Source organism: Tenrec ecaudatus, chromosome 16, assembly GCF_050624435.1.
Source record: "Tenrec ecaudatus isolate mTenEca1 chromosome 16, mTenEca1.hap1, whole genome shotgun sequence".
Taxonomy (NCBI): Eukaryota; Metazoa; Chordata; class Mammalia; order Afrosoricida; family Tenrecidae; genus Tenrec; species Tenrec ecaudatus.
This window is the reverse complement of record NC_134545.1, coordinates 6143335-6168589: the sequence shown is the minus strand read 5'-3', so window position 1 is coordinate 6168589 and position 25255 is coordinate 6143335. Positions and strand designations below refer to the sequence as shown.

Sequence of the window (25255 nt, the reverse complement as noted above, 5' to 3'; positions counted from 1 at the left end):
ATTCTGGTAAGGACAGTCGATTATCTCCCTGAAGGAGAGCCCAGGGAGGTCAAGCCCATCCCCTTCCTGCGACTCCTATGCCTATTGTACATCCCCTTCCTGAGATATGTGTGGTTTACCTGTAATCAAGCCCACTCTCTGCCTGGACCTGGATGCTGAGATCGTGGCTGTTCCGGAGGTGAGCATGCTACCATAAAATGTGTCTGACTCCTTCATTTCACTCTCTCTCCGACTCTCTGACTTTACTATGATCTTTATGTATTATAACTACAATTGCACCTACCGAACCTGTGATTATTTGTTAGGGGCTAGAACCCCTCCCAAACCCTCAGCGGAGGCATCGGCCATTAACACCAAGTGCACTGATCAGGGAGCCTGGTGGCTGACAGGTAAGCAGGTGGTTTGAACCTACGTGCTGCTCTGCAGGTAGACATAGGAGAGGCAGGCCCTCGACGAGCTGGTGGACACAGTGGCTGCAACAATGGGCGCAGGACCGGGCAGGGTTTTGTTCTGTTGTGCACAGGGCCCAGGGTCACTGTGGGTCAGAATGCACTCGATGGCAACTAACAACAAACTGCAGGGCAGACGTTTCCGTGAAGACTGCCAAATCCCACTGGCCTCGTCCAGGACTGACTCGCAGTGATGCTACAGGGCTGTCGACCTCTGGGGATTCACACCGCCTCGCCTTTCTCCCCCAGAGTGGCCGACAGGTACAGACAGCCTTCTGGTTAGAGTCATACGCTTTAACAGCTGCAGTCCTAGGGCTCCTTCTGCCTAGATTCCAGCCTTGGCCACCCTAGGGGGCAGTGCCGCTCTGTCCCACGGGGTCGCGAGCCACTGCAACGCACTCAGTGATGATGGGCTAGGCTTGCACCTTGGTTTCAGTATCACACACCCTTAGCAGTTATGAAGTCACACCGATTTACCTTACCAGGCAGATCATAACTTTGTTTTTATTAAAAGACTCTTCTGCCTCCCCACCCCTAACCTAACTCTTGCTTTCTAAAGAGCAAAAGGGACCAAGCTTGCCGTGCAGATCGGATGAAACTCAGACTGGAGATAGGAAGTGTAATGTTCCTGAATCTTCACCTGGGGGACACATGGGCTCCAGCCCCCGCCCCAACACTTGTTGCTGCTGTGAGCACCATGTCCCCTCTAGAAACAGAATGCCCCTTATTGGGGTCAGTCCTTGCTTCCTTAGTGTAAGAACCAGCCCAGATCGTGAGTCTGTCAGGGTCATCTAGCCGGCCCAGTGAAGGTATTTCCAGAGACTTCTAATAAACGTCTTGAGTCCCGAAGATTCACCCGAATCCAGTCTCTTCTCCCCGCCTTTCTCCAAGATCTTGGGAAGACAGAGGAGCAGCGGTCGGAGGGACCAGCAGCGGAATTCAAGCAGCTGACCCTGGCGTCCGCCCCATCTTTGCGCTTTTCTCCCGGGGGGCTTCACTGCCTTCCAGCCACTTCTTTCAAGGGGAGCTTAGCCGTCCAGCAGCGCACCGGCGAGGTCCACTGTGAACACGCTAGACCGGCTTTTCCATGAGAGACTCTATCCAGCTGGCTCCATTCATGAGCTTCGTGGTGGCGATGACGTACTCGGTACCGCCGTCTTCCAGCTGCGAGAGAAAGCGCAGAGCCGCAATTTCCGCGTAGGTCACGCCCCCCAGGAAAAAGATCAGCGTGACGCGGTTCTCCCCCGGCTGACCTGAAACGGAAACATTCGGAATCACCGCGCTTCACGCAAAACAACGCGTGTGCTACACCGGGGTTGGCGAACGGTGACACTCCCTCTTGGCGTGCTGTGCGCGCACGCGATGCGTGTGTTATCTGTGTGGGCGCGGTGCATGTGAAAAGCGTGATCAGCACCACTTGTTGTTTGCAAGAAAAGGAGGACAGAAGAAGGGTCTTTGCCCGCTGACTGTCTACCTGCGGCCCCCCGCCAGGGGATAATACCGCTTTCTCACTCATCACAGCCACAGGCAGCAGGGACAGAAGAGGTAGCAGTGACGCTGGGCTCTACAGACGCATTTCACAAAGCAGCTGCATGGGGCTCACAGACCCCTGCTGGGACTCACGTTTCTTCTGCAGGCCGGTGGGCAGGGGCTGCCGTTCCTCAAAGTGGGGTCCGGGGAGGATGCGCAGCACCTCCTCGATGCTCCGCCAGCCGGGTCGGGAGAGCAGCTGGGCCAGGCGCACGCTGAGCGGGGCGTACCCGCTGTACACGTAGGAAATGTCCGTGGGGTTCTGTGGGCACAACAGAAGGGAAGCTGGAGTTGCCCACAGGCTTTGGGGTATTCCAGGATGATCTGCTTTGACTTCAACAAGAACCCAAGCTAAGCCGCCCCTCCCCCCAACACCCTGCCCTCCAAGCTCCCCAGGCCAGGCTCGGTTCTGAGAAGCTGGGAGCAGCCACTCAGAGCCCCTCTGGATGCTGAAGGCAGCGAACTGTGACTCTGGCATCGACACCGGACAGGAAGTGAGAAACCAACGACAGGCGCTGCTGACAGAGACCCTGCTGTTGTCAGGGTGGAACTGTGCTGATGGTCTCAGAAACAGGTCGCCAGGCCCTTCTTCCCAGGTACCTCTCTCTAGGTGGCCGTGAGCTTCCATGTAGCCTTTCAGTTAATGGACTGCACCCCCAGGGTGTGTCAGAGAGTCGTGGGGACATAGCCAGGGGCAGCTTCGTGGGGGCTAAGCTGGCTGCGGAGGATGTATGAAACCTTGAAAACCAGAAATTCTACCCTCACACATTTATGCTAGAGGTGTTGGGGTGGGCTTGTAGGGGGGAACAGGCCAAAGCACAAATATGTTCGTTGCAACACTATGTAACAGCAAAAGCCGGGAAACCACTTGATTTTCCTTCAATAGAGAGCTGTTATATCAGCAGTTCTCAACCTGTGGGTCACGACCCCTGTGGGGGTCGAACAACCCTTTCACAGGGGTGGCCTAATTCATAACAGGAGCAAAATGACAGTGAAGAAGTAGCAACGAAATAATGTTATGGTTGGGGGCTCACCACATGAGGAACTGCATGAAAGGGTCGCGGCATTAGGACGGTTGAGAACCGCTGTGCTCTGTCATGAATTAACTACTCCCCAGAGGTCTGACCACCGTGAAACCATTCAACAGAATGTAGTTCGGAAGGCTCTCGAGGGTGCTAAGGACAGAAAGGTCGGCAGGCTGGGCGGTCATGAGGGCTGTACTGTTACGCAGACGTAATCATGTCATGTGACATGTCTGCATGGAGTCAGGCCCCCTGGTGGTACAGCGGGTTCCTGACTGGGCTGGAGTCCACCAGCTGATGGCAGGGGGAAAGATGGGGAAGTCTGCCCCCTCAGGCACAACGCTACTCTGCTTTACAGGATCACTGCGATGGAACTGGCTCCCAAGCCGGGGGGTGGGGAGGGGGGAACAGGTATATCTCTTATGTTCGTCATGGGTAATACTAGGGAGCTAAACGGGATAGTTAATATAATTAGGGAGTCAAGTTGAGAGACAGCTGAGGCTGTCTGCACCCATGAAGACATACACCCCCAGAAACCTAAAGGGGCAGTTCTGTTCCACCCACCACGTCACCCTGAGTCAGGACCGACTTGGTGGCAGTGAGTTTCACCATCTTCGTTAGACATACATGTCCTAGCACATGACACGACACAGAAACCAAGGGCTGGCTTCCTCTTGTGATGTTTCCCTCACCTGCACACAGCCTGGCACACAGCCCTCTCTCAGGCTCGGCGGCAGTTTCTACAACAGCTTTCTCCTTGCCCACTGTCACACTGGTCCTCAGACGTACCTCGGGTTTTAACTGCCACCCTTCTGGCCTGGAGCTGAGTGCTTAATTGTCTGTGTCACCAGACCCTCTGCTATTGCTGCTGCTGTGTGCCTCAGGCCGGTCCCCACTCCTGGGGACCCTGTGGGACGAAGTCAGCTTGCCCTAGAGGGGTTTCGTGGCTGCGTTATTTTCAGAACCGCCCTCCTTTGGCGGGCAGCCAACGCTTGACCACTGAGCCACCAGGGCTGCTTCCTGCTGCCCTACCAGATCGCCAACGAGGGTTACAGAGGCACGGGGCGGTGCGCGGCTTACTTGTTCATTGACGTCATCCATCCAGAGCCGCAAGGTCTTCCGGATGGTGGGGTAGCTGTTGCGGCCGCCCGTCTGTGCCCGCAGCAGCCCCGCCTTCTCCAGGCTGTGCAAGGTCAGGATGTGCTCGTAGCCGTAGGTCTGCAAGGCAATGGGGACGCTCGGGGCTGGTTCCCAAAGAAGGGCTGCTGCTACTTTCTGAAAGGCAGACGGGGCCCAGGGCCCGGGTCCAGGCACTGCCTGTGAAGCGCCCAGTGGACGGGGTGGTGGGTGAGACCAGGCCTGTTACAGTTAACCTTGCACCTGACTCGGAGAGAGACTGCAAAAGTCAACCATTACAGACTCACCAATGGGGTGTAAGTAGTCATGAAGAAAAGAACGAGGGAAATCTATGCATCCTGATAAGGGCAAAAGAAAGGTAACTACAGATGCCGTGGAGAGTCAAATTCCATTTGTTCCCAAACTTAAGACATGCTCATCATCACCGCAGCAGCCAGCACTTCGACAGCGAGGCCTGGGCTCCGGACCACTGCAGGAGGGCCTCTGAAGTAGAGTCAGAATGGCCACAGCGGACGCCACGTGCACACCGTGGCTGAAGAAAGTGTGAGAACGCAGATTCTGGGAAGCGCAATACAGCAGGGTCTGCCCGACTTCCTGGGTGCTGGAAGTGGTTCGAAGCGTTTCACGTGTGTAACTCGACCCTTGTCCCTAGTATCCGCATTTCACAGAGATGCCTAAACAGTGTGCCCAAGGCCACACACACGTCACTGACCAGTGGAGCTGGGACTTGGGCTGAAACGGAATGGGGAGAGAGCTGCTCGGGGGTAAAGAGGAGCGGGGCTCTGCCCTGCGATGCGACACCTGGACAACAGCATGCTGCTCCGGAGCAAGGAAGAGCCAGGAACATCCCAGAGGCCGGGAGAGCCTTTACCCCAAGGAACTGGATGGTGTCTACACTGAATGGGGTCCTGTCAGAAGGCGCTGAATAGGTTAAGAGGAAAAATGTGGACTAAAACTTAAAAATAATAAAAATAAATAAAACCCGAGCTCTCTGGTCAGGCAGAGGCTGGTAGAACCCTGAGATCATAGCCCGTCGTCACCCTTCAAGTCCAGAAAGGAATCACCCATGTGACGCACTTGTCGGCCGGACAACAGGCAGCCTATTAGGTGGACACTCACACTGGGAGGGAGGGGGAGAGGGACGCACTCCTTGGAGCAGTCCACTGCCCAGGCTGCCATCTGCCCAGCGAGAAGCCCCAGAAGGCAGCAGGCAGCAGGAAGGAAGCGCACGAGGAAGCAGGGACCCAGGGTGGGTGTGCGCACAGTGGGGCGACACTGCAGGATGGCAGTCCATGGCATGGACACTGTGTACGGGAATTGCTAACTGGAAGACCGATCGTCACGACTCAACGTCCACACAGAGTGGCACGGTGCGCAGACAAGAAGGGTGCCCCTGGCGTGGGGTGCCCACCCTGACCAGTGCATGCCGACCGGAGAGCAGCCGCCCTCCCTGCGGGGCTTGGGGGGGGGGGCGGCGTGAAGGGCACGGGGTAGGGGTGGGGAGAGGTCACTTTCTTCCTCTGCAAATGAGCACTCCGACAGCCGACTGACCTGAAGGATCTCTCTTCTGTAGTAGTCCAGAACTTTCTGTTTGAGGCCGCTGTTACACACGGACTGCAGGCACACGAGCCTCAGCACCTTGATCAGAGGGTGCTTCTGGGCAATGCAATCCTCGATGTAATTGTTGACCTAGACACGGAGAAAAGGAGCCCTGGTCACGCAGGGGGTTAAGCACCGGGGTGGGAACCCAAAGGCCGGAGGAGGAGTGGGGGAGGAGGAGCAGGCGGCCATAAGGACATACAGTGTCAAAAACAGTCGGGAGCTGCTCAGTTTGGTCACACGGGGTCACCTCAAGGGCAGGCACTCAACAATAATTTCCTCTCCCCCTCAAACACACCAGCAGCCGGCCCAGGGCACAGGGCCAGGAGGACACCGCTGGGGAAGCCACGTAACCACGCACCCGCCCCGACTTGTCAGGCTCTGTGGAAAGCCTCCCGAGTGGCTGCCAAGTGTTGGAACCCGACTGACCCAGCGGCTGTCAACAATGGCACCAATGTGACTCACAAGACATGATTTTCCCTTCTCAGGAGCTGGGGTTTTTCACGCACATTTCCATTTCCAACGTATAAACAGCACTTAAAGGGGGCATAAAGCCGGCTCAATACACAAGTATCCGGGTCTATTCCAGTCCTTCAGGGACCTTGACCTCTGGGCTGGCCCCCGCCCCTCCAGGAGCCGTGCGGAGAGCAGCGTTAAATGCTGGCTATTTGACTGAGTAAGCTCCACCGTTACCTGTTGCTCTGGAAACCGTCACGGCCGGCACAGGAACCAAAGCAACAAGAGCTCTGGACTCCATGGAAAGAACACAAACTCACTGCCATGGAGTCGATGACGACTCACGGGGACCCTACAGGGCAGAGAACTGCCTCGTCTTTGGCTAAGCTACCAATCACCTGTCGGAACTCATCCACGGTCCACGTACCTTATCAGTGTCAACTCCAGACATGAACTCTTGCTCCACAGTTAACTTATCAAAGAAGTCTTCGGACGCTAAAACGCAATAGGCAAAGTTGCAACTTAGCCGGGGAAAGCTCTGTGGGACTTCCCGGTAAGGTACGGTCACAGAGAGGTTTTCAAATGGAGGGCATGAGGTACACATGAAACATGCAACACAGCAGGCAAACAAAAGGTCAGACCCCAAAAATAAAATCAAAACCCTCCAGACCCTGAGCCCCTTAATGACCTTGACATACAGGCAGGGCCAGCACCCCTTTGTGCTACTAGGTAGCCAAACCCAGAGCTCAGCATTGGCAGAAAAAGCCTGGCACCCGTGCCAGTGCCCATTTCCCCAGGGCATTTCTCCATTGTCACCCAGTTCCATCTAATGTCCACAGGTTTCTCCTCAATCCACACCAGACTCGAGGCCTTACTTGCCAACACTGAGTTTCGTCGAAGCTCTAGAGTGTCCTAAGTCAAACGGGGCACAGAACCCCCTCCTACTCAGCCCTCACAATTGGTGCTTCCACGAATGGGCTGCCTTTCCGGTTTAACACACCCCTTTCCGAGCTCTTTCAAAATGCTGCCCCCCCCCCCCCCCCGCTAGACTTAACGATTCTGCAGGGAGATGCGAGGTGAGGGTGGGGGGGCTTGAAGGGTTGAATTGCTCCCTGGGGAGTGCAAACTACAAGCAGTTAACATGCCAGTTGCCCAGCTGGAGCTCCACACCCACCCAGAGGTGTGCTGCCGAGGACTGAGGTGAGAGACTCACTGGTGACATCTTTGATGAGCTCCGCGATGGAGGTGTGGTTGGCCAAGGAGCCTCTGGCGGCCTGCATGTGGGGCAGCTGGGACACGAACTGCTTGATCTCCCCGACCGTCTTGGCGTTGTGTCGCTCCTGCAACGGGCCAGGCACAGAGCCGTTGGGCAGGAAAGCGACTGCTCCCTGCACTGCTCAAGGGCATGTTCCTTCCAAGTGTTACTGAAGGAGCCCTGGTGGCATAGTGGGCTCAGCATGTGGCTGCTAGCCAGTGGGCCGGTGGTTCAAGCCCACCAGCTGCTCCAAGGAAGAAACACCAGGCAGGCTGCGTCCTTAAAAACTGACAGCCTCGGAAATCCTACAGGGCACCTCTATCCTGTCCTGTCCTCTAGGCTTGAGAGGAGTTGGCACCGACTCGATGGCAGTGGGTTTAACGTGAAAGGAAGGAAGGCTGGAAGAGAAATACGCCGGGCCAAACCCAGTCCTGACATCACACAGACGAGGGGGCTTCAAACAGTTGGTGGAAAGGGCCCCGTCCCTAGAGGAGGGCACCAGGCTTGGTAGAGCAGGAGGTCAGCAGAAACAAGGGCTCGCTACCAGGCAGACCGACAGAATGGCTGCAACAATGGGCTCACCCCAGCAATGACCGCAAGTGGGGCACAGGGCGGGAACTGTGAGAGTCAGGGCTGGACGGCCCCTAAAAACAATCATGTGAAAAATGTTTTTGGTGTTTCTTTTGGGGGGGTGGTGGTGAAGGGGGCAAAGCATTCGATGAATCCAGCCAAAAGTCACTCCATAGGCAACGACTCCTAACAAAGATGACTCTGTTTTCAAAACCTCCTCCTTGTGTTTCCAAGGAAGGAATCCCCTTAGCTTATCCCTGGAGAGAACACTCCTATTTGGGGGACAAGCTGACCGAGGGGCACACGGCAGGGCAGGCCGGTGAGAATGATGGCACCGGTGGGAAGCTGCCCTGCTGGGACTGCGGCGTCATCGCCACTGGCCGCTGTCCTGTGTTCCCCAGGCAGAGCTTCCCTCAGACCACCAGGCCTGTGTGAGAGGGCCCTGCATGTCTAGCCAGGAGCAGCTGCTGACTGCATGGTCGGCAGTTTGAAACCACCAGGCGCTCTGCAGGAGAGAGACGAGGTGCTCTCCTCCCGCCAAGGTTACAGGCTTGGAAAGTCCCAGGGGCAGCTCCACCCTGTCCGGGCAGGAGTGTCGTTTTGCAGTGGTGTTCGCGCCTTCCTCTTCTGGGAGCCGTGGATGGGGGGTGGGGGTGGGGGTGTGTGTGTGTAGGGATTGGGGGGAGCCCAGCTTGGGACAACCCCACAGGTCTCACCTCAAAGGCCGCTGAGATGACCTTGGCTTTCTTGCTCAGCACGGAGCCCACGGCGTTGAAGTTCTTATCCCGGATCTCGGCGTACAGCTCCTCGGCCGAGTTCAGCTGCAGCTTCTTGGCTTCTGTGGGCAGATCCTTCCCGCTCTCGCCCTGCTTCTTGGGTGCGAATTTCTCTGGTGGCAGCTTCACGTAACCTGCACGACAGTGGGTGGGACACAGTTCCTGTGGGGATTACTGAGGGAGCTCACACACAGAAGGGGTCTCCAGCTTGGGGGAGGGGGGGCCGTGTAGACAGGGGTTGGAAAAATAATGCCAAGAACAGTGCAGGACAGCACTGAGCTTTGGGTCGTCCCCGGGTCAAAGGACAGTAGGCGAAGTGCCCAGGCCACGTCACAATCAGCGCTCTCTCCTCCTTACAGAGGAAGAAGGCCCGGCGGGCTACTTCTGAAGAATCACTCAGTGAAACCTCACAGGTCACAGGGTCACATCAGCGACTGACAGTGGGGCACCGGGGACAGTGCCAGGCTAGGCAGCAGTTAATTCATACAACCCGACGGCGGCAACAACAATTTCCCAGATGGATCGGGACCCAACGCAAACTCAACACCACCTCCTCGATTCTGACTCAGAGCGACCCCGTAGAGGGCTTCTGAGACTGTCGATCTTCCCAAGAGCAGACAGCCTCACCTTTCTCCCTCAGCATGGCTGGTGGGTTTGAACCGCTAACCTGGCAGTATAGCAGCCCAATGCCACAGCGCCAACAGGACTCCAGCAGTATAGAGCTGCCTGATGTCAAGACTTATTCAAAGGACTCTGAGAATGCCACTGCCTTCTAGCATTTTGTAACTCTAGGCCATGTCCCATTAGTGTATCATGAAATAATCTGGGGGACTGCAATCGCATTCAAAATGAAAAGGAAAAATAAATCAATAAAAAGCAACACGGCAGCAGCAAAGAGAGGGAGGGAGGTGCTGAGCGCATCACATGAAGTCGGGTGAGTGCTGCTCCTTTAATGAAACTCTCACTAACCCACTGCCATCAAGTCAATGCTGACTCGTGCCGACACCCTGTGGATTTCAGAGACTGCAACGGTTTACGGTGTAGAAAGTCCAGTCTTTCTCCCTTGGAACTGCTAGTGGTTTTGAACTGCCGACCCTGTGGATCACAGCCCCATGTGCAACCACTACACCACCAAGGCTCCATCATAAAACTCTAGTTTCAACAAAAGAAGAAACAGAAATGAAAAGCGTGTGTGCTTCAAAAGACAGTATCGAGAGAGGGAAGCGGCAGCCACAGAATGCGAGGAAATGCTTGCAAATCACCAACCAGAAAAAGGTATTACAGCTCAACAGTAAAAAAGGCAACCCACTTTCATAATGGGCAAAGGACTTGCCCAGACATTTCTCCCAAGAAGCTATGCAAATGGTCAGTAAGCATCTGGAAAGCCACTCAGCATCGTTCGTTACTTGTTTTTATTGCTGCTAGGTGCCGTGTCAAGGCAGTTCTGGCCTCTCCGCGGCCCCAGGCAAGGAGAAGGAGAGACTGCCCGCTCCTGCACCGTGCTCACCATCGCTACCACTATCTGAGCCCCCTGTAGCAGCTGCGGTGCCAGTCCTTCCCACTGAGGGTCCTTCTTCTTCACCGACTCAGTCTAGCATGACGCCCTCCCTGCCCCAGGGCATGGTCCCTCCCGAGAACGTGTACCAAGCACATGAGCAGCGTCTTGCCGCCCTCACGTCTATGCATGGTGTCTCTGCCCTTGGTTACTAGGGAAATGTCAGCCAGAAACGGCAACTCGACGGGTATCCTAAGAAACGGAAAATAGCAAGTGCTGGCAAGGTCGTGGAGAGGCAGCGACTCTCTTGCTTGTCTGACAAGACCGGAAGATGGTGCAGCCACAGCATGAGCCACGTGCTCCCTTAAACAAGCAGCGAGGCGAGGCCAAACGGCCAGCAGGTACCCAGGAGCCCAGAGAAGAAGGCAAGGAGAGACAGGGAAGCCAGGTCAACAGAAACAGAAAAGCAACAACCAAAATGCCGGCACACTGTGAAAAATGGAAGCGAAATCGCAGAATAATTTATGCAGACTTTTTTCCATTACACACGAACCTAAAGTTCACTATTCCTCCCCCTGAAGGTCTGTGTCGCACACACACGTGTGGGTGGGTGAGGGGTGGTGTCATGGCTGGGCTATGTACTTCTTACTGCGGGTTAGTTCCCAGTGTTGGAAAGCCACTCAAGACCCAGGGCCAAAAACCAATGGCCCGAGGGTCGCATCCAGCCCAGCTCCTGCAGGTAAGGCCGGCAGCCTCCAAAGCCAAGGGCCCCTGAGTACACACCCCGAGCAGAGCGGGGGTCGCTCTACTTACTGTTCTGGATGCCGTAGATCTCGTCAATGAGCCCTTCGTACGTGAGCTGGGTGGCTAGCGGCGTCAGCAAGTCCACGTTGCGGTCGAGCAGCAGGAGGTTATCAAACACGGGGAATACTGAGTTCTGGCTTCCTGTGAACTCCCTCTTCATCCTCAGCATCATATTGGCCACTTGCTGGGAACAAAAACATTGGGTCAGGTGTGGGGAGCTCTCTGGGGAACGGCCACGTTTTACGATGTAGCTAAAGACAGAACAAAAGGAGAAACGCTGAGGGGCAGTGCGAAGAATATGGAAGCATCTGCACTGGTCACCCAGCCCAACACGGGCACTCTCAGCAACGGCAGCGGCCGTTTCCCAACAAGCCATTCAAATGGTTTCTCACTCCTGCCCCCTTCTGGGGGCACAAGGGGACCTTCCTTCAGACCCAGAGGCCGCCTGTTCTCACCCGTGCACACTCTCCTTTCCCGAAGATTTGGGGGATGGTCCCGTACAGCGCCTGCAGGGTCATCAGCCCCTTTGCCGCGTGGTACAGGCTTGTCTGGTCGCTCTCCAGGTAGCACTCCTGCAAGGAAGGAAGAGCGGTTACCAGCAGGCCAGCAGGCAGAGGCGCCCCAGGGTCCCTGCACGCGGCTGTCTTCTAGGCCACAGCTCTGCTGTCAGGGCCCACGGACTCTCCTAGGGCAAGCCTGGGGCTCTGGAGGAAGGCATTCATCCTTTAGGCCCGCTCAGTTCATCAGCTCTCAACTGCCTATGCTGAGTAGCAACTTTCATACTGGGAAGGGGGCCTCATTCCTGATGCCCAGTGTGAACCAGGGGAGGCTGATGCCAACGCCCACTACTGCAAGGCTGCACTTGGTTCTGTGAAGCCCCCTGCCCCCCACCCCAGATCACTCCACCACAGATCAGAAAGTTCATGGCCCCTGAATAACACGGGTTCCAGCAGCATGTACCCACCAACACAAGGGCTTCTCCCCTGCTGCTTTTGCAGTGACCAGTCCTCTGAAAATGCACTGAGGCACTAAGCATCTCTGTGTGACCAGTTGACCTCTCCCGGCACTGCAAGCCCTTCCATCCTCCCAAGCTCACGGGGACATGGCTAGCGTCTGGACCCACCACACTGGAGCTCGCCGCTGCAGCAACAGGAAAGCCATCCACCTGTGAGGGGCCCTGGCAGTCCAAACCCGTGCTGTCCTCGAGCCGCTATGAGTCACACAGAGATTTCCAATGGTACAGAAGTTGGCACCTCTAAGGCCCCAACCCACTCCATGAAGGTCAGCTGTACTTTGCAGTGGGTTTTGCCCAGGCTGTTTGTGGTAAACAAATGAGGCTGGCAAGACTCCACACTGCTGCCGGGCCTCCAGCGAAGCAGAGGGATTCTACACGACGCACAGGAGAGGGGTAGAGGGGGTCCCGTGCACACGCTGAAGGCACAGTGGGGCTAGAGGAGCTTCCTGATGCTGACCTCACCACTGAAAACCGTCCATCTACATGGTTACCTTGACGACATCTTCACACCTTGAATTTACCCCCGCAGCGAAGTCAGCTTTCAAGCATGTAACACTTCAGCCCAATTAGAAAAGACTACGTAAGCCCAGAGTGTTCTCTTAATGGACAATCACTGTGCAGGACACCAAGAGCCCTGCTCAGATGGACATTGGGCCTCTACTCAAGTCTTCCCTCAACGCAAGAACACTTTGTCTAATGCGCTGGCATTCTGTGATGCTCACCTTCCTGACACCATCACCGAAGACGAAATAGGTGCATAAGCAAATGTGGTGAAGAAAGCTGATGGTGCCTAGCTATCATAAGGTATAGCCTGGGGTCTTAAAGGCTTGATGTTAAACAAGCGGCCATCTAGCAGGGAAGCAACAAGGCCCACATGGAAGAAGCACATTAGCATGTGTGATCACAAGGTGTCGATGGGATCAGGTATCAGGCATCAGAATACCCCAAACAAACAAATATACTGATGTAAATGAAGGGGGTTGGAGACCCAAAGACCATTTGTAGACAATTTGACATCCCCTCACAGAAGGGTCACAAGGAAGGGACAGTCAGCCAGGGTGCAGTACAGCACCAACAAAACACACAACAATCCTCCAGTTCTTTAATGCTTCCTCCCCCCACACTAGCATGATCCCAGTTCTACCTTACAAATCAGACCAGACCGGGGCATGTTCATTGGTACAGATAAGAGCTTTCGATAAACCCCTCAAGAACAGTAATGGGAGTAGCGTTACCATGGGGGTAGGGGGAAAAGGTAGAGAAAGAGGGAACTGATTGAATGATTGATGTACAACTCCCACCCCCAAGGGGACGAATAACAGAAATGTGGGTGAAGGGAGACAGCAGACAGTGTAAAATATGGAAATAAAAATAATTTATAAATTACCAAGGGTTCATGAGGATGAGAGGGAAAAAAGAGGAGCTGATACCAATGCTCAAGCAGAAAGAAAATGTTTTGGAAATGAGGGGAACATATGCACAAATGTGCTCGATACAATGGATGTATGGATTGCTGTAAGAGCCCCCAATAAAATGATTTATTAAACAAACAAACAAGAACAAAGAGCGCTGCTGGGGGGTGGGGGTCGGGGGTGAGTTTGGTAACGTGGCGGTGAAATTGTTTGGAAAAGGCTGTCGAGAATGGTGGCTCACGAGAGAATGTGCTCACGGGAGAATGTGCTCACGGCACTGTGAACTGCACATGCAGAAAGTGAAGCGAGGCATGTGCTGCTGCTGCTGGCCGGTGCCACCCCACAATCGTGCTTATGTCCGAGGCCACTGATGCAGCCCCTACGTCTGTCCTCTTTCTCACTGGCCCTCCACCCTTCCTCCAGAATCAAGTTTTCAGCACACCTATCGATCTCGATCTCTCTCTCTCTCTCTCTCTCTCTCTCTCTCTCTCTCTCTCTCTCTCTCTCTCTCTCACACACACACACACACACACACACACACACACACACACACACACACACACAGCAGGAAAAGGACCACAGAGCCATTAGAATCCGTGGCTGCGATCAACACTACCCGCTGGAGCGCCTCCCTTCTTCCCCATTCGGGCACAATTCTTGATTGCTCAGGGTGACCTTAAGCAAGTGCGCAAAGCTGCAGACCCAGGGTCCCCAGCAGAAAAGGCTGTTTCTCTGCAAGGGATCTGTAAGGTGCCGGGGGACGTCCCTCTTCCCATGCCCTGACACGCTTTCCTCTGCCACCACCAATTCCCATTAACGACGAGGACGTGAGTTAATTATATAAAAGTGTACCATCACAGAAACAGAACCAAAGCCAACCGACTGCCAACCAGTTGATTACAACTCTGAGAGTTTCCGAAACCGGACATCTGCATAGGAGAAGACAGCCTGATCATTCTCCCAGGGAGCGACTGGTAAGTGTGAACTGCCGACCTTGCGGCTAGCAGTCCAGTGCTTAGCCACCAAGGCTCCACTGAGCAAGGGCAGCAAAATGTTAACGACGTGAAAATCTCAGTGTTGAAAGCTCACTGAGTAATTCTTTGAATCTCTGCATTAGAAATATTTATTCACACAAAATGTTGGGGTAGAACTCAGTGATTATGACCTATGGTATCAAGAAACCAGTTACAACATAAAAATTTCTTAAAAGAAAGGAGTCCCAAAGACAGACAATGACTAAGTGAGACCAAAGAAGAACTGACCCCTTGAATCACCAGAAGGACAATGGTTTGGGAAGCGGGACAGCCAGAATGCTCCTAAGAAATGAAGCTACCGAGCTTTCATCTGTTGAGGAGAGACCAGTCCCTGGAGGACATCACGTTTGGTAAAGTGGCACAGAGAAAGGCACTGGCGTCAAGTCCACTCGGATTCACAGTCACCCCACAGGGCAGAGTGGAACTGTCCCCTAGGAGCAGGCAGCCGCATCTTTCCCCGTAAACTGACTGGTGGTTTCAATCGGCAGACCTTGGGGTTAGCAGGCCAACACTTAACCCACTATTTTGGTCAAGTACAAGGTCAGGGAAAAAGGACGACCTTCGATGAGATTGAATGACACTGTGCCTGCAACGGTGGGCTCAGACATGTCCAGGAGCTTCCAAAAATCTGAGAAAAAGAAAATGGGAAGACAGGGAACTGTTTTCCCCATGAAGCTGCCAAGTAGCAAGAATTGCAAGGCTGGCACAGGGTTCCCAGCTGTTGTTTGCAGGGTCACTACAGAACCAACTCAAGGGCAGTGCACAACAGCACTGTGTCTTCAGAAGTATTTACTAAGCACAAACCGGAAGACAAGAAATCAATACATTCAGATACTTTTCTTTGGGGTACTCACACTTGTCAATTTCAATTCTTACTAAGGAGATAAAGTAATCAGTGACATGCTACAGGCATAAGAACAGATACACACCTATCAGTCTAACTGCTACACTGTAACAGAATTGAGAGTCTAAAAAGATATCCTTCCATATATGGCTACCTGATTTTTCCACAAGGATGCCTAGAAAATTCAATGAGGAAAAGACAGTCCTCCCTATGAATAGCGCTGGGACCCTAGATAGCCACGTGTAAAAGAATGAAGTTGGATCCCAACCTCGCTCCACACACAAAAGCTAACTCAAAAAGGATCACAGACCTGTTAAAGCCAAAACTGTAAAACTCTTAGAAGCAAGCATGAAAAAAAGAAGAAAGCAAGGGTAAACCTTTACAACCTTAGCTTGGGCACTGTTTTCTCAGCTGTCAAGCCCAAACACAAAAAACAGAAGGGGAGAAAAAAGGAATTTTACATACATTGGGCATCAACAAAATTTAAAGCCTTCATGACTCAAAGGGCAAGATCAAAAAAAATTAAGAGAAAACTCACACAAGGGGAGAAAATAGACTTTGCAAATCCTGTGTCTGTTTAAGGAACTTGTGTCTGAGTTGTTCCCATAAAGATCAGCCTGGAAAAGCCTGGGGGGCAGTCCTACTTTGACACATGGGGTTGCGATACATTGAAACCAACTCAACAGTCTCTAATACCACCATCAACACCAATATCCAGAACACGCAAAGAATTCTTCAGAGAAGAAAAACAATAGGCAAAGAAAATCAACAAGTAGTTTGCTGAACAGAACACTTTAAATATCAGTAAACATACGAAAACCAGCTCGGCTTCACTTGGAAGCATGGAAACGCCATTCAAATACCACAAAGGGACTTCAAGAAGCTGCTGAGGCCGTAAGAATGAGAGGGTGCCCAGCCACCACTACCAGCTGCTCCAGAAGGGACCTACATTAGAAGGTGCTGCAGACAATGTGGAGCAACATCAAAAACATGAGCGAGAGCAGACTTACTGGTCACCCACAGGTGGCGGAACCCCTGAGACTACACCTTAGTCAGCCACCCTCTAGGTCTAAAGCTGAACTGGTCGCCCAGGGTTCCCTTTCCAGCCAAACAATGGAAAGTCTCTAAAGGGACAATAACACGGGGGGCACAGAGGGGTGTGCGCTTTAAAACAACCAACTAGTCGAGATCATCAGAGCAGCACGGACTCAGGGACCAAGCTCAGAAAGGACAGGGGGGAGGAGAAACGGGAGCAGGAGACACAGGGATGAAGCGGGAAAAGTGATGCTACTTTGAGGGGATCGCAATGAATGAGATGAAATTAAATGGGTACGAATTGTTAATGCGAAACTGCTGATCGGCTCTGTAAACTTTCACCCAACTCACAAACAAGAGTTAAAAAGTCCTTGGGAAAATCCTATTATTTTTTAATTCACTTTTTCCACGTTTTGAAGGCCCCTTGTATGGCGACAGTATCTCACACTCACAGACGGGCCACACACTAGTCTGAAGTCGACCAGGGCACGCCAGGCTTACCTTGAACGCACCCTCCGATTCCATGGACAAGAGGTCGCCGTCAAAGGGGATGAGATCCAGGCTGTACTCCTCCCGATGGATAAAGGACCCCAAGACGCCGAGATCCTTCAGCCGCTGTTCACACAGTAAGCTGCGGCGCGGCACAAACAGGATGTGGAAGTCTCTCGATGGGCCACGTCGGTCTTCGCTGCAAAGAAAGGGATGTTCACTAGCTGGGGAGCTCCTTCAGAGTTGGAGAGGGCTGTGCGTATGTTATGTCCGGGTCAGCCCTCTTCCCAGCACATGGCAGGTGCTACGTAAATGCTGGTGAGGTGAACGTACCATTACTGACTATCAGCTCAACCCTTCCAACTGCTCCCATGGCTGGGGGGTTTTGGGGGAGCAGGAAAACAGCAATGATTCAAAGGACTCTCTCTGGCTTTCTCCTACATGACTGAGGATGCCCAAAGCACCAGCCAGCTCAGGCTCACGGTCACTGAGGCAGGACCGCTGTGTCGTGTTGAAAACAAACAGCTCTTTGTCGGAACCACGGCAGCAACTGGGAGCCTGGTGTTACAAGGAGAGATCACCCTGGACCCTGACTCTACTCCTCTTGACAATGGTCACCCCCAGACAGCCCATACATGCCCATACCGTTTTAGAGGCCAGAACTGTCTACTGTCCCACAGAACATAGACTGCACTGGGAGTCTCCTTCCCACTACAGCAGGGGTTCTCAACCTGTAGGTCGCAAACCTTCATCACAGTAGCAAAAGTGATGAAGCAGCAACAAAAATAATTTTATGGTGGGGGTGGTCACCACAACATGAGGAACTGTATTAAAGGGGTATGGCATTAGGAAGGTTGAGAACAACCGCTCTACAGACTTGGTGCTAATTTACATCTTAATCAATCCTTTCTAATGCTGCTTATGACATTTCAAGCACCATATATTCAACAAAGAAACCCTGGTGCTAACAACAAGGTTGACAGTTCAAACCCACCAGCCACTCCAAGGGAGCAAGATGAGGCTGACTGCTCCTGTAAATATTTACAGTCTGGGAAACCCTGGCTGTGAGTCAAAATTGACTCAAGGGCAGTGGGAATGGGCGTTCAACATCCTAAAAATAATAACCATGCCATAATCAATGCAAGACAGAAGAGACTGTTCTAAAATTGATTGTGGTGATGACTGTAAAACTTTTTAATATGACTAAACCATTTATTGAACTGTACATGAATTATCTGCCAATAAAACCACTAAGAAGAAAAGTAGACAAAATAAAATAAAAATAACCATCCTAAGTTTTCTGCTCGCTTGTTTTCTCAGTAGGGTGCACAAACAGTTGGGTGCTTGGTGACTGACCAGAAAGTTGGTGTTCTGTATACACAACTCTTTTAAAAGTGATTTAACCATGGAAGTTTATGAAGAATGAATACTGTATCAACTAAAAAAACAAACCAACCTAATTTGACCAATGGTTACCATGGGTGAAGAAGAATGCGCTACTGAGTTTATGTTAATTGTGGTGGAATAATTTGGAAAAGGATTTCAATAATGGTTATAAAACACAAAAAGCATGACAAATAATAATTTGTAAATTATCAAGGGCTCACGAGGGAGGAGGGAGCAGAGAGGGAAAAATGAGGAGCTAATGCCAGGGGCTTGGGTGGAGAGCAGATGTTTTGAGAATGATGAGGGCAATGAATATACAAATGTGCTTTACACAATTGATGTATGTATGGATTGTGGTAAGAGTTGTATGAGCCCCTAATAAAACAATTAAAAAAACCCCACAAAGAGTATAATCAATGGCACTGAATTACACATGCAGAAGCTGTGGGACTGGAGGGTGTCTTGTTGTGAATATTTTTGGCCACAATTAGAAAAAAAATAATTAGATGACTAACAATGATTACAAAGAAGAAGAAAATGTTCTCGAAGTGACTGTGGTGATAACTGAATGACTCTTCCTGAGATGACTCAATTATTGCATGGTATGACATGTGATGACGTGAGAATAAACCCCTTAAAGGGAAAACGAGTCGGTGGTCTGAGCCCCAGCTGCCCAACCCCAGTCCCATGCACACGGGGGTGCCCAAGCAAGGTGTTTCTACTGATGGGGGTCCACTTGTCGCCCTCCTGAAAGGATGGGTTGTATGATGACACCCCCACCCCCCAGCTCGACTTCTCAGATCTTCCCTTCTTGTCCCGGTTTCCCAGAAGGCCGCCTGCCCGTGCACTGGGAGTGGTGTGCAAAGGGCAGGCCAACATCACCAGGGCCCGACGGAAGCCGGGAAGATACCTGAGCACGTTTTCTGCAATTATGTCCATCAACTCCAGCCTGGGCCTGACGAAGAAGATGATGTTCTTGACATCGGCTGCCGGCAAACGGCTCCCCTTAAGGGTGAACATTTTCTCCACCTCGTGTTCCTGGGGGCGCACGGGCACGGCAGGTGAAGTTTACTTCCCTCCCAGGCCCAGACCGAGACCCTCCCCTGGGCCCTCACACCTTCTCATCACAGTAGAGCCCCCTCGCCGAGCGTCGGGAGAAAGCCACTGCTATCGCGTCCAAATGCAACGGCCTCGACTCTGCAGCACGGAGCAGTTACCGTGCAACGGAGTACTAGCAATTCCCCAAACTAGGCTCAGGACCGTCAGGTACCCACAAAGCGTTCACATCAATGGTTATGGAGCGCAACACAAACATGCGGATGATCGTCGAGAGTTTAGGGCCGTACTAGTGCCCCCGACAGCTCGCTTACCTTGAGCAGGGAGTACTGGGCAATCAGGCCGAAGGGTCCGGTTAGGTACTCATCCCACACAATTGCCTACAGGGGGAGAGAGACAGTCTCTTACTGCAGGGCGAGAGGCGTCGCGAGACGCCACCAGCAGACGAGGGGCGTCCCACACACAGCACAGATGCTTGGCTCCCACTCTGAATCACCCAATCACCCGGACTTCTAAGTAATGTTGGGCTGTCCGCTCCTATAAACACATACAGTCTTGTAAACCCAATAGAGGGGTGACTGGGAGTTGGAATCGACTCTCTGGTGGTGGGCTTGGTTTTTGAATCTAACAAGTTTCGTGACCACACTGAGCTTAAAAAACCAAAGAAAAATAGCATCAGCTGTATGGTGCTGTTGATTATGGGAAAGTTAAGAGTTAATTCCTGGGGCGGAGGGCGGAGGGCGGGGGGGGGGGGGGGGGGGGGAGAAGGAACTAGAAAACAAGAGCTGGTGGTTTATCTGTATCACGGGGATAAGCACTAAGACGAACAATAGGACGTCACCACGGCAATTTCCATGGCGTTTCGCTCCTAAGGGCCAACGTATGATTCACTTAGGTAAAAATTAAAGCCTCTGATCTAGGTCTCTGAAAAACCCAGTCGCCGTTGAGCGGATCTCGGCTCATGGGACGTGGGCGTGTCCGAGCTGGACTGTGCCCCGCAGAGTTTCAGCAGCTGATCTTGGGGAAGTAGACTGCGACAAGATGCCCCCCCCTCCCTGGTCACGCTGGATGGACTCGAACCACAAAGCTTTCAGTTAGCACAGGGAGGTGGTAAGAATGGCTCAGGTGCATTCACGGGCCCAAGGGCACACGGCGGGAGTGGCAGGCAGCCACAGGTCATTGTGCTGGGCCCTCCGCGGGCTCCCCATGTTGAACGACACTGTCCTTTCTTTCTCTTTCCGTAATGGAAATGTTTATGGCACTTAACTCAAACGGATACCCAAATGGCCAACAAGCCTCTGACAACTGCCCGGTCTGTAGGCGCAATTGTGCAGCTCTAACAGGTAGACCGTAGTAAAGTCATGGAAGCTAGGAGACAGGATAATATAAAGGAGGCAGACACATTCCCTGGTAGCGATGCTCACCTCAGCCCCTCTTGGTGGTCCAAGTGGATGTGGGAGAACTCGGGAGGAGGAGGAGAGGACACGTCTTTACTATCTTGGGATATTTGTAGGTAGCCACAACACGTGCATATTCAGTAGTTACACATGTCACAAGGTGGGTGGTAACCCCAGTAAAGTCCCTGGGCTCACAGGTGAGGAAACCTAATACCTGCACTGGGGGAAGGGATGAGGGGGATGGGTGCCGCAGCAGGAGGAGACAACAAGAATGTCTGCTTCCCCAGGGAGACAGAATCAACCATGTGCTCACTTCAAGGCAGCAGAGCTGTTAGGGGAGAATCAGAGGGAATGATATTTAAAACAGGACAACATCCCTGAACTTTATCTCTAACTTACCAAAGTGGTGGCTTTCCTACCGTGGAATACTAGAGGAAATATTCCCTCTGTTATAAGTTAGGGAAAACAGTCCTAGTCGTGTTTCCCTCAGTGTAAATTTCCCATAATTAGTCATTAAAAACAACAACAAAACTGTTGCTATCAAGTTGATTCCAACTCACAGTGACCCTACAGAGCAGAGCAGACCTGCTCCATCGGGGTTCCTAGGCATTAAACCTTGGTGGAAGCTGGCTGCCGCATCTCTCTTCCAGGGAGTGACTGGAGGGTTTGAAGCACGGACCCTTCAGTGACTAGCTCAGTGCTTTAAGCACAAAAAAAATAGCATGTGATATATCACTTCATACCCATGGTGCTGACCAAACACAGAAAACAAGACGTTTGGGAGAGGGGGCAAGAAACAAGAACCGTCGTCATCCACTGGCGGTGGGAATGTAAAGCGGTGTCGCCGCCACAGACGATAGGTAGTGACCCCTCCAACAGCTGAACAGAGAATTGCCACGACCCAGCGGATGCAGTGCGGCTACGCCCAGAAATACCAACAGAAACCCAGAGAGCTAAGTTCGTTCTAGCACTTATCCTATGGAAATGCCCGTCCACGCACACCATGGAGTACCATTCAACCGTAAACGGAAATGCAGCCCGGATGCCTGATACAACATGGATGGTGCTTGAAAACATTATGTTTCTAAATGAGCTCAGTTATAGGACACAAGCAGGTAACAACAGAAACCAGAGATTATCAGCGGTTGCCGGGAGTGTGTCAGGGTAGGGGGAGTTTTGTTTAGGAAGCACTGAGTTTCTGTTGAAGGTGCTGAGATGCCACCGAGTTGCCCGTAAAACAGCAAACTGGCGACTACTGTGTACATTCTCATCACAAGAAGAAAGGGGATAGAGCCCTGACACACTCTGCCCAGCTGACTTCACCGTAGTAGCACTTGGAAAAGCTATAGCACAGTATCACAACAACGAGAAGCTAAAACCCAAACTCACTGCCATCGAGGCAATTCTGACTCACAGTGACCTAGGACAGGGGAGAACCGCCCTGGGTTTCTGAGGCTAATTCTTTACAGGAGTAGAAAGCCTGGCCTTACTCCCTCGGAGTGTAACCCCTACACCTACAGGGCTCCTTAGAACAAGGGTACAGCTTTGTTAATACATTGATACGATCTGGGGATCTCATGACCAAGTCACTGTCATTTTTTGAGCCTAACCCAAGCTAAATATTCAGTGTCAATCTGCTGCAAACAACCTCGTTCAAGTGTTGAAAAGCAAAGATGTCACTCTTGAGGACCGGGCCATGGCAGCCAAATCTAAGCCACGGTATTTGCAAGCATTTTACATGCACTTGGGCTGCTGATTGCAAGGCCAGTAGTTTGAATGGCCCCAGCCATTCTGAGGAAGAAAGATGCAGCTTTCGGCACCTATAAAGATTTACAGGCTTGGAAACCCCAAAAGGCACCCTCCTCTGTTCTATATAGGGTTGCTATGAACCAGAACTGACATGTTAGCAGTGAGTCACATGCATGTGAACGGTGGGTAAAAAGGGAACGCTTTAGAATTGATACCTTTCCATCATGCTGGCATAGCACATTGAATACCATAAAGTGGCAAAAGAATAAACTAATGGGTCTCGGGAGACGTGCAACCAGAATGCTTAGAAGCAAGGACGGTGCGGCTTGCCTTCAGGGGCTTCGGCCTTGCTAGTGTGCGGAACCAGCCTCTGGAGAAGCTGGCCAAGCGTGGTCCAGTGCAGGGTCGGTGGATAAGAGGAAGGCACTCGACACCGCGGGCTGACCCACTGGCTGCAAGCTTGGGCTCAAACAGCAACCGAGGTTTCCCTCTCCCCCAGTGCTCAGATTTGGGGGAGAAGGTGCAACCAGGCTGAATCCCTCGGCAGCTGGCGCACTCCGGTCGCAAATTAGGCCACGCACAGCTGGGAGTGGTTTCTTCAGCAGGCCAAAACCCCAAGCCCAAACACAACCGCGAGGCCTACGCCGCCAGCAGGCTGCTCCCCGCCGGCCCCGGCGCGGCCCGGCCCCTCACCTTGCTCCCCGCGCACTTGTCCAGGAACTCGCGCAGCTCGCGGCGCACCGCCTCGCGCAGGACGTTCAGGTTCACTCGCCCGTAAGACAGGTGCGCGGCCATCCTGCCCGGCGCCGCTCTTCTCCCCGGAGTCCCACGGCATCCGCTTCCACCCGGCGCGAGGCCCGCGGCGACGGTCACGTGGCGCTCCCCCCACGTGACCGGAAGCCGGCGTGCGCTGCTCTCTGCTCGTTGGCGTCTTCCGGTTCTCTACTGCCCGCCTTCTCGGGGTGCAGCCCAGCGATGACGGCGCCGCGTCAGCCGCGGGCGCTGAGGCTTCGGTTTCAAGACGACAGTCTCCCGGAAAAACTGGGAACTTCCCTCTTGGCAGCAAGACTACTTTCTGTAAAATGGTAACCTGAGGCTAAGTGTTATTTTTATATTTTAGCAATCGATGAGGTCGCCACTTTGTCCCCCCCCACCCCCCCACAGTTTAAGAGTTCACAGAACTGTGAAGGGAATCTGGTTTTTGCTATTTAACTTTCACTGTCCGACATAGAATTGTAAACAGGGTTGTTATAAAGATCAAAGGGGATTTAAACTGTTCCAGGTAATTCTCGGAAAAGGCTTGGGAGCCTGGCACTTAAAAGATCAATGAAAGGTAACTGATCTTCAATCTGATAGCAGAGTGCATGGCTTCCTTCAATGCCTTTTATCTGTTTTAAATACTTGCTAAACAATTTTCATGGAGTAATGGGATGTAGGAAATGCAGAGAAATTAAAAATTAAAGAATTTATGGAGACGATTTTAAAAATGTACTTACATACGTTCTTCCACACTTACTCTTGGCCCTCCCTGTCAAAGGCATCCAGGCTTCCAAGTAATTATCACATGCATTTCAGTTCTACACCTTCTCAGCCAGGTGGTTGTTTTTTTGGGTTTTTTTTTTGCGAATTCTTTTAACTTCTTGCTTAGCTGAGAAATGTATTTTAGAATGTTCAGCTCAGCAGACCATGTCATGTCAAATGAGAATTTACCTTAAGATCTAATGGAAAGCACATGAAAATCTGTGCTTACTTAGCATTACTGAGGACCCCTAGTAGTGCTGTGGATTAGGGTTGCATTGTTAACCATGAGGTCAGTGGCTCAAGTCCACCAGCTGCTCCAAAGGAAAAAGATGAGGCTCTCTGTTGCCGTAAAGATTTATAGCCTCAGAAACATTTATAGGGGTCACTGTGATTCCTAATCCACTTGATAGCAGTGAGTTTGCATTACTGGGGAGACAAGAGTTGGGCAAAATCGCCCATTTTCTTTTCCTTTTACTCTGCTTAATGTATTAAGTAACAAAGAATGTAGCAAGAATATGATTACACTTAAGCAAGGAGAAAATATTCAGGAAGCATATGATGCTTTGCTTAAAGGATTGTTTTTGTTCTCAGAAGGAACGTGACAGAACCATGTTTTGCTTACAATTATTCTCAGCGCCTGTGAAACGATATTTTAACTGTGCTCAGTCCACCTCCCCCGGAAGATGCGTCCATTCCTGGAAGGTGTTCTTGGGATTACAGGCATACCATCTTGTTTTGGGACTCACTCTTTTTTTAAAACAAATTTCATATTTGTGGCAGTTGGGCATTGTGCAAGTCTACTGGCGCCATTTCTCCAACAGCATGTTTGTTGCCTGTGTGTCACATTTTGGTCATTCTTGACAGTATTTCCAACTTTTTCATTATACTGTGTTACATACTTAGGAGGTGACCAAAACAAAGAACCCACTGACAGAGACAATTCTGACTCCATGTCCATATGGGGTTCCTAAGACTAAATCTTTATAGGAGCAGCAGCCTCATCTTTCTCCATGGTTGTTGGATTTGACCCACTGACTTTGACCTTGCGTTTAGCAGCAGTCCAGTACTTAACCCACAGCACCAGCAAGGCTGTTTTAAATAGACAACCAAACCAAACTCCCTGCCATGGGAGTCAGTGCCCGATAGCATAGTTCAGTCTCTTGAGGAAAGCTTGTTTGAAGGAAAGCCATTATGACAAGTAATATCCATTTCGCACCACAGCCG

The 25255-nt window shown here is 52.1% G+C and overlaps 1 protein-coding gene across 2 annotated transcripts; it reads right to left on the bottom strand.

The window, feature by feature from the left end:
* Positions 1 to 921: 921 nt before the first annotated feature.
* On the bottom strand, positions 922 to 23397 carry VPS33A (VPS33A core subunit of CORVET and HOPS complexes). 2 transcript variants are annotated; one of them, XM_075534023.1, is made up of 13 exons: positions 23204 to 23397; positions 19679 to 19744; positions 19219 to 19346; positions 16935 to 17121; positions 11549 to 11665; positions 11103 to 11277; positions 8735 to 8928; positions 7368 to 7533; positions 6621 to 6688; positions 5690 to 5827; positions 4082 to 4219; positions 2073 to 2241; positions 922 to 1702 (listed from the first exon to the last, which is right to left on the bottom strand). In XM_075534023.1, the coding sequence occupies exons 1-13, from the start codon at positions 23303 to 23305 to the stop codon at positions 1521 to 1523; spliced, it is 1830 nt and encodes a 609-aa protein (XP_075390138.1). In that variant the 5' UTR covers positions 23306 to 23397; the 3' UTR covers positions 922 to 1520. The 2 variants fall into 2 exon arrangements, with proteins under 2 accessions (XP_075390138.1, XP_075390139.1); XM_075534024.1 differs by having other exon boundaries at positions 7407 to 7533.
* Between the last annotated feature and the right edge of the window lie 1858 nt (positions 23398 to 25255).

Coding starts and splice junctions, on each gene's coding strand:
- VPS33A (XM_075534023.1), bottom strand. CDS start 23,305: ATGGCCGCGCACCTGTCTTACGGGCGAGTGAACCTGAACGTCCTGCGC. Junction 6,689..7,367: donor CCTCGGCAGCACACCTCTGG/GTGGGTGTGGAG, acceptor ATTGCGTTTTAG/CGTCCGAAGACTTCTTTGAT. Junction 5,828..6,620: donor CTGGAGTTGACACTGATAAG/GTACGTGGACCG, acceptor CTCCGTGTCTAG/GTCAACAATTACATCGAGGA.